Genomic DNA, 9,457 nt, shown 5'->3' with positions numbered 1-9,457 from the left:
AGAGAGAGAGAGAGAGAGAGAGACTGAGAATCTTGATGAAGCCCACTTCTGTAACACAGAAGAAGTAACACTGAGGGCATCTCGACAGTCTCTAAATTGCCTGCCCATCTTGGGAGGAGCTGAGACCAGAACCCTAGAGCAAGAGGCATTTCTTACTTGGGATGTGTTTCCATGGGGACAGTGACGGGATGAAGAGAGAGGGACCTGGGTTTGGGTTTGGAAGTCCCCGGAACTCCAAGTCCTTTTAGGGGTTCCAACCCAGCTAACGGTCTCTATTGGAAAACACAATATCCGATGTGTGACCGGAATAGTAAAATATTCTGAGAAACAGCCTTCCAATTAAACTCCGATCAAACCATTATGAAGCTTCTATTTGCCATAATGGGACAATTTCATTTAGTCTAAGGAAATAAGGCATAAACAGCATAATAGGGACCTGACTTTCAATTTGATCAAACAAGGCAATCGCACCGGAAAGGGAGAGCCACATCTTTTAATGTGCATAATACGGTTATTTTTAAGATAATTCGCGGCTCCGTATCTGTGGCCTTTCTCTAAACTTAATATTTGGGAACCATGCCATTCAATCCAATAAGAGAAGCCTTTTCTGGAGGGTGGCATTCAATGTTAAGGGGAAAAAAATATCCTAATTCTTAAAGCCGGCCGGCAAACCGTGAAAGCCGCCCGTGATCTGCCCGTTGTGTTTTGGCTTTCATGTAAATGGCGGAATGATTGAGAGACTCTCTGTTTAAAATATGGAATGTATATGACCCCGGTACTCCCTTTTAGAATGGCTTGTATTTTGGTAATTCGATCCGTGAATGCCAGATCATTTCCATCCTCAGCTCCCTGTCCCTGGTGTTCTGTGATGACCTCTGAGGAGGTTGCAAGGCGTCCTTAACATGCATGTTAATCTCCCTGGGAGTAAAAGCAAACAAAGGCGCCCAGTCTGGCTGCCCCAAGAGACTCCGGTTCACGGAAAGAACCTCATTCTTTCATTCATTCATCAACTCTCTTGAGAGTGGCACAGTTCAAGGTGGTGCAGAGTACAGGCGGCCACTCGTGGGGACTCTGTCCCTGGACCAGTGGGTCTCAACCTTCCTAATGCTGTGATCCTTCAATACAGCTCCTCCTCGTGTGGTGGCCGCCCCTCCCCAACCATATCATTGTTTTCATTGCTGCTTCCAAACTATAACTTTGCTACTGCTACCAGCTGTAATGTGACGGTCTTAGGTGACCTCCTTGAAAAGGTCACTCTATCCCCGCAAAGGGGTCGAGACCCACAGGTTGAGAAACACTGCTCTAGTTGGAGGCGGAGCCTTAACAGGTCACACTCAAAGGCATGAGGAAAGTTCAGGGAGGCCTAGCTAGAAAGAGGAAGATAACGGCAGCTCTCTCTTCGATATTTAATTTTGACTGATTGTTTTAATTATGGGTATGCACGCCATAGGATGAGAGGTTAGATCATCCCGGAGACGGAGGACAAACAGCTGTGAGCTGGCCAGCATGGGTGCTGGAAGCCAACCAAACTCAGCTCTTCTGCAAGAGCAGCACACATTCTCAACAGCTGAGCTGTCTCTCTGGCCCCTGGTTGCAAACCTTGAAAGATGTGTGAGGATTTGCGAGACAGGGCAAGACCAGCTCGAGCAATGGCATGCGTGAAGTCACAGAGGCAGGGTCTGGGTTAGAGGAGGAGTTGAAGATTTCAGATGATTCTAGGACAAAGGCAGAGGACATGACTTCTCAGGCCAGAGTTCACCCTGCCTCGTTTTAAATGCATCCGGATCATATTTATTTATGTGTGTCTGTGCGCACATGCTTGCCTTGCTATGTGTATGGGAGTCAGAGAGTGACTTGCAGGAACCAGCATATGGGTCCCAGGATTCCAGGTTGTCAGGCTTGGTGGCAAGAGCCTTTATCCAGAGCCATGTCACTGGTCCCACGCTGCTTCTCGGGAGGTGGGAAGAGGACAATGACTTGTCTGCATTTAAATCTTAAAACGCCCATTCAGAGCACCCAGTAAAACAGGCTCTGGGCCACTGGAGAGAGCCTTCTGCCTTCTTCCAAAAGGCAAGCTCCTCCATCAGCTGGAGTCGAGAAGAACTCTCTTACGGTACGAGCTATACTCATCAGGAAGTACGGTAGATTCATCTGACAATAGCAGCCGGACACTGCCTGGCTCCTCCTGCAGTCCCAGAAGGGGATCTAATCACCAGGCGATCGTATTTTGATTTTATGTGTATGAGAGTTGGCCTGCACGAAAGTCTGTACACTGTGTGCAAGCAGTGACCATGGAGGCCGGGGGAGGGCATCAGATCCCCTGGAACTAGTGTTACAGATGGGGGAAAGCCACTAAAGTGGGTGTTGGGAATTGAACCCAGGTCCTCCAGGTCCTCTGGAAGAGCAGCCAGTATACTTAACCACTGAGCCATCTCTTCAGCTCCTCACTTTCATCTTAGACTCTGGGGAACTCCCACACTTGAGTAACAAAGCACTTCATGTGTTTGTAGGTCAGATTATATCATATATATATATATGTATATGTATATATATTATACATGACTAATATATATTTTATTACTATATTATATAACATATTATATATAAATATATATGTGTGTGTATGTGAGCAAAATAACAAATCCCAATAAATACACCCTTCTAATCAGTCCACAATAATGCTATTTTTGGATTTATTCATGTGTATGAGTGTTTTGCCTGCATGTTTGTATGTGTACCATACAATGTGTCCTGGCACCCACAGAGGCCAGAATATTACATCAGAACCCCTGGAACTGTATTTATGGATGGTTGTGATCCACAATGTGGGTGCTAGGAGTCTTACCCGGGTCCTCTGCAAGAGCAGCCAGTGACTTTAGCTGCCAAGTTATCACTCCTGCCGAAAATGCCATCCTTGTGTCTGTTAGACACTGCTTATCCAACTTGAGTGCCTGGAGTTAAATTGACCTTAGCTTATGATATTTTAAAACTCACCTCTGATGGTATGAAGTTCTCAGGCCATAGTGTCCAAGTCACTAATCCTACTTTTAACCTTCTCTCTGCACCAGCTGAATAATTGATGTTTTTTTTTCCCCCCTATAACATCTTAAGTCGTGACTAAACTGCAAACTGGCCTCACCCAGTATGGCTTTCAGGGCCAGGCCGCATGTATTCGAAGACAAAGGAAGCTGGGTTTACCACACCCCATACCCTTTTAACATCTTTTTTCTGCTTTTAAGATTTTAATCATCATCAGGGAGTTCTGCAAAACTCCCATGCAGTAAAGAGATACTATTTCCTGTCTGGTCTCTACAAGGGAGCATGAATTACATTGTCCAAACTCCAACCCGAGACTTCCTGATGGTTAGGGCACTCTGAACACCAGCAGGTAGAGTCCAGTACACAGGACTGTTCTGCTACTAAGAAAGGCAGTGTTGAGACCTAGAGCAAGGGCCGAGAATGGTTCTTGAGCTGTCCCTACTCAGAGAACACAGAGGAGAAAGGATGCATGCATTTTCAAATCTGTCTGTCTGTCTAAATATGTCTATCTGTCCTCCCATCTATTTGAGATAAAGTCACATCATCCCAAGACAGCCTCAGATGTCACCTGTAGCTGAGAGTGACCTTCCTTGAGTCTCCAACCCTTCTGCTTCCTCCTGTAAAACCGTTCATTGTGTGTAGTATTGAGAATCCAACCCAGGGCTCCATGCATTCTATGCAAGTAGTCCGCCAGCTAAGCCGCAGGCCCCAGTCGCTTTTCCAGGCTCCGTCGCCCCCCCCACCGACTTCCTATAAAGGACACCATCTTGTCACATTTGAAATGTACTGAATCTACTGTGGCATTAATTGTTGGACTTTTAAAAAATGAATGGCTGTCTCTCTTGGAGACCGATGTCGGGCCTAATGAAACTACAGTCTGCTCTTTCTGCTGCTTGCATAACTTCTTGAAGGACCGTTGATAATAGTGTCCTTCACAAAAGCTTGAGAGAAAAAGAAAATCAAATGCTTTTGTTTTGGCGTGCGTTTAGTTATAATCATTCTGAAACTGATTCATGTGTTCTCGTGCTTGAGAGGAGAAACAAAAAGTCTGTCGGGCCGAGACCTCAACAGCAATAACCTTCTATTCTTCGTGAGATTTAAACCACCCACATGACAAACGGGTGGCTTGACTAACCACAGGAGTTACATGTGGTCTAGATGAGGCACTCAAATAATTCTTCCTGTCAAATTCATAAAGCATGATGAATTCTTAAAACACTTGTCAAGTTCATTATTATTATTTTTTAAAGCCCCCGCTATTAATCTAGAATTATGCTGTGGAAAGTCGGCTAGGAAGCAATACTTGTTACGTTTTAATTCCTGTAACAGGAACAATCTAACACTGATGCGAGCTGGTTTCTGCCGCTTGACTCGTGCAATCAGCTGGCCTAAGGAGAGCCGTGGTGTGTTTTAAGTGGCCTTCCCTACAGGGTCCTAGAAGAGCTGGAAGCAGCAGCTGATCTGGAGGGCTGTGTTTCTCAGCTTTACAAAGAGCTGGCCAGCCTTCTCTAATGATGGTCCTGTGTCAAGGGCGGGTGAGCGTGTGTGTGTGTGTGTGTGTGTGTGTGTGTGTGTGAGAGAGAGAGAGAGAGAGAGAGACAGAGAGAGAGAGAGAGAGAGAGAGAGAGAGAGAGAGAGAGAGAGAGAGATGCATATATCTTTCTTTCCGTTAGAAGCAAGGTCTCTCACTGAATGAAGAGCTTGCCAATTCAATTAGAATGGCTAGCCAACGAGTTCTGAGGTTACAGATGTGCACCACCATGCCTGACTTTAACATGGGTGCTAGAGATCTGAGTTCAGGTCCTTACCAACAAAGCCGTCTCCCCAGGCCCCCAGATGGCTTTTTTTATTCAACAAATGAAGCAGTCCTCCTATACCGGGCCTTGGTCTGCACGGTTCTTTCCTGTCTGAACAGTTACCACGCCTCCCTGCAGCACCTTCAGAGGTTTGGAGAAGTGATGTCTCTGCCATGAGTTTATGACAGGCAGTTTTTCCCCCAAATGAGGAGCAAATGTGGTTCATTGGTAAGTTAAATAAAAAGACAGAAGTCGTTAGACAATGATGAGGTTGGTCAGTCAAGCTGAATGAACACACACAGGGCACCTTTCAGAGGGATTTGCTAGATGCTGTGGGGCAGGTGCTGGAAACGGCCAGGGCAGCTTGGTCCAGAGCCACGAAGTCTGATCTGTGGAGGAGGAATCCACAGGGCACTAGAGTTTCTTCTCAAACTACTGTGTGTGTGTGTGTGTGTGTGCCTTTGCACATGTCTGTGTGTATGTATGTATGTATGTATGTGTGTATGCATGGGTATGTGTGCACCCATGTGTGTGTGCCTTTGCACATGTCTGTGTGCATGTGTGTATATATGTATGTATGTATGCATGCATGGGTATCTGTGCACCTATTTGTGTGTGCCTTTGCACATGCCTGTGTACATGTATGTATGTGTATGCATGGGTATGTGTACACCTATGTGTGTGTGTTTGTGTGTGCATGCCTTTGTACATGCCTCTGTGCATGTATGTATGTGTGTGTGCATGCATGGGTTTGTATGCACCCGTGTGTGTGTGTGTATGTATGTGTGTGTGTGCTCGTGCGCGTGCATATTTGGAAGCTGGAGATTGAAGTCACATGTCTTCTGCAATCAAACTCTGACCTTACTTTTCCAGACAGGAGTCACTGATCCTAGAGGTCCCCAATTTGGCTAGACGGATGGCCATCGAGTTTCAGGGTCCCGTCTGTCTCTCCCACGCCAGTACTGGGATTCTAGGTGCAGGCAGCCACACCTAGTTTTTCACAGGTCCTGAGGATCTGAACTCAGTTCCTCCTGCTTGCCTGACAAGCACTTTACTGACTGGCCCATATCCCCAGCCCTTTCTCTCAAATTTTAATGATCCCACCGGGAATCATCTGGGAAAAGGACTCTGGTTAATGCAAAGATTCTGACACAGCAGAAGCTGCAGGAGGACCTCACATCAGGTATTGGGGATCTGAGGTAAAGGTTCTTGTCATGCTAGAACAACTACATGAGTGTTTGAGAAACTGATTGTGGAGGCTCTCAGCTTGAGAGTCTGAAGGTCTTAACCCTGGAGAGTAGGAACATGATTGGTTTTGGGTCCCAGCCATTAGTATGTATTAAAAATGTCCCAGGTGATAGTGCTGTGGAAGACAGGCCCGAGAACTGCTACTCTGTCAAAGGCTCTCTCAGGTCAGGGCACTTGCCAGCCATTGACCCACATTTGTTTAAAGAACCAGTTTGACAGCGAGGGGTGGGGGGAGCGCTGGGCAATGCCTCTAAGGACAAGTGAACTGTCTGAAGGGCTGTCAGTAGGATAAGCTGGCTCTTTGTGCGGTCTCTGGAGACTCATGGGTGCTCTGTGGTGTCATTCATCCATGTGACAGGCTCCGTCAGACACAGGGAAGGGCTGGCAGTAGGGCTGGGACCCCTCACCCCAAGTGCCTGGTGTGCAGAATTCTAACTCCTGACGCAGCCTTCTCCTTGAATAACCGGCTTTCCCTCAACCTCCTCCAGTCCCAAGTATCCTTCCAAACCTTCCCATCATGCCCTTGGGCAGGGTTCTATTTCCACACAAAATAGTCTCTCTACTTTTTTTTTTTGCCTTTACTGGAATCAACCCTGAACACATAAGCACTTCCCAATCATCCCTCCACCCATCACGAGAACCTCTCTGCTACCTTGACAACCACAGGCTCTGGTGACGGGTCCTTCCTCTCTCCATCATTCCTGACAGCTGTCCCCTAGCCATTGAGCATCCCATCAACAGCTGCTTCGTGTGTGTACACACATGTGTGCACATGCGTGTGCACATGTGTGTGATATGTATGTGTGGGCCATGTTGAGGAGTGCGACTGTACTTGTGTGTATGTGCAAAGACCAGAGGGTGATGTTAGGTGTCTCCCTCGATGGCTCTCTCTCTCTCTCTCTACCTTATGTTTTGAAACAGGATCTCTTTCCCTTGAACTTGGAGCTCATTATTTAGCTGGACTAGCTGGCCAGCAAGCCTCAGGGATCCCCTTTGTCTCTGCTTCCTGAGTCCTGCTGGGGTCCCAGCTCTGTGCCAAGGTACTCAGCTTTCTTCGTGGGATCTGAACTCAGGTCCGGATGGTTGTATCTTGAGCTCTTACTAAGTTACCTCCTCAGCCTCTTGTTGTCCTGTCCAGCGGCATGGCCTCTCTGTTCTTGATACCATGGTGTCGGTATGTATTGTCTTTATTTTGTATAGGCAGGGGACACATGCACGCCGTGGTGCGTGTGTGAAAACCAGGGGACAGCTTGTAACAATCAGCCCTCTCCTTCCGCCATGCAGGTCCCAGGGACCAAACTCAGGTCGTCAGCCTTGGTGGCAAGTACTTTCCTGGTGCCACTGAGTCATGCTGCTTGCCCAGACCACAGCATTTGTACCTCATGAACTGTACCCTTTTTCTTCCCTGCCTCATCAGCTCCTTCCTTTCCATTCATACCAGACAAAGCCTCAGACACAGGTAAACCCAGAGGCCCCCTTCTTACTGCAGTGCCTCACTGCTGGTGGATACCAAGAAGTAGCGTACGGCTGCTGTGCAGGACCTCAGTGGGTTTCAAAGCCACCTGATGTCCTTCCCTGTCCCCAGCCCTCTTCCCCAGCTTCCATCACTTTCCTGAAATTCCTGCCTGCAATATTTTCCCACTCCCAAGATAAGCTTGCCTATTCCTTTAAACAGAGGATAGAAAAACTCCCTTTACCGCTTAGCATCGAGCCTGCACAGTTACCCACTGTGAGCATCTGTCTTAGGGTTTCTATGGATGAAACACGGGGACCAAAAAGCAAGTTGGAGAGGAAAGGGTTTGTTTGGCTTACATTTCTACATTGCTGTTCATCACTGAAGGAAGTCAGGACAGGAACTCAAACAGGGTAGCAACCAGGAGGCAGGAGCTGACACAGAGGCCATGGAGGGTGGGGGGCTGCTTACTGGCTTGCTCCTGCTTTCTTATAGAACTCAGGACCAACAGCCCAGGGATGGCCCCACCCACAATGGGCTGGACCCTCCCACATCAATCAGTAATTAAGGAAATGCCCTATGGGGCTTGCCTACAGTCCAATCTTACAAAGTCATTTTCTCAATGGAGGCTCCCTCCACTCAAATGGAGGGAACCTTTTAGCTTGTGTCAAGTCAGCTTAAAACCACCCTGCAGCATCTATGGTCACTCCTTCCTTGTTACAGTGGGAGAGGTGTCCAGGCACCATTCTGCCTGCTCTGCACTGTGACACACACATCCCTCCCACATTTTCTAACACCCTGGCTAGTATCCTTACACCCTCTCTCCCTCCCCCTCTCCCCCTCCCCCTTCTTCCTCTCCCTCCATCTCTCTGTTTCTTGTGTGTGTGTGTGTGTGTGTGTGTGTGTGTGTGTGTGTGGTCCCCTTTTCCCCCTCCCTCCACCAGTATTTGAATGGGCTTCTCTTATCATTAAAAGAGAAAACAGATCCTTCCTTCTTATAGATATCCAACCTCCAGTGTATTTCTTCTCTTCAAAGTCTGATTTCTTAAGAGTACTGGCCGGCTATATCATCCATACAAATATATTCTCTCTCTCTCTCTCTCTCTCTCTCTCTCTCTCTCTCTCTCTCTTTCTCTCTCTCTCTCCCCCTCTCCCTCCCCTTCCCCCTCCCCCTCTTTCTCTCCTCACTCATCTTAAAACCTGACCCCTCAAGTTCCCACCTACACCCCTGGCACTTCTATTCCAATTGGGTCTTCCTGAGAAATCCAGCCAGCCATGTGCGGTCCACCTGGCTTGGCCTCTGGCACCCCCCGGAATTACTTATGACTGCCCCTTCTCTTTCTGGGACCTATGTTTTTCTGCTCTCTCTTTCCAAAGCTCTTTGGTGGAGGGTCCAGGTTTGTGTGCTCTGGAGGAGGATGTTCAAGGAGACAGCAGAATCCCCGTGAGGATGGCTTAGCGGGAGGATTATGAATTTGCTCATTGTGGAAGTCACTGGAGGTTGGGACTTCCTGCATCGGCCGTTGGCATTGAGTCACAGACAGATACACAGTCACACCTGTGAGAGAGGAGGCTGAGCCCAAAGGCAGAGCCTGCCTGGGAAAAGCCACAGAGGGCTGGGGGGTGGGGTGGGGCAAGAAGAGAACCAAGGAAGTGAACCGATAGAAGCCAAGGTCTAAAACAGTTTCCAGGAATCGGACAGATGGTTCAGCAGTTAACAGCACTTACCGCTCTTCCAGAGGACTGGAGTTTGGTTCCTAGAACCTACAGTGGGTGGCTCGTAACTGTCTGTGACTCCAGCTTCAAGAGGGGTAGCAAGTATTCTGACCTGTGTGGACAACTGCATGCATGTGGTACACACACATAAAGTAGGAAGGGAGGGAGGGAGGGAGGGAGGGAGGGAGGGAGGGAGGGAGGGAGG

General features: G+C 48.0%; 1 protein-coding gene across 1 annotated transcript in view; it reads right to left on the bottom strand.

The window, feature by feature from the left end:
• Positions 1 to 9,457, bottom strand: part of Dnah8 (dynein axonemal heavy chain 8) — a 236,994-nt gene that overhangs the window by 3,875 nt on the left and 223,662 nt on the right. Inside the window, exon 89 of the mRNA XM_028767920.1 lies at positions 2,113 to 2,185. Within this exon, the coding sequence (XP_028623753.1) occupies positions 2,113 to 2,185 (73 nt within the window). The remainder of the gene's footprint in view (positions 1 to 2,112; positions 2,186 to 9,457) is intronic.

Source organism: Grammomys surdaster, unplaced genomic scaffold (assembly GCF_004785775.1).
Source record: "Grammomys surdaster isolate TR1022 unplaced genomic scaffold, NIH_TR_1.0 183, whole genome shotgun sequence".
Classification (NCBI taxonomy): domain Eukaryota; kingdom Metazoa; phylum Chordata; class Mammalia; order Rodentia; family Muridae; genus Grammomys; species Grammomys surdaster.
Note: the sequence above shows the minus strand (reverse complement) of the source record. Positions and strands in the feature narration are given on the sequence as shown.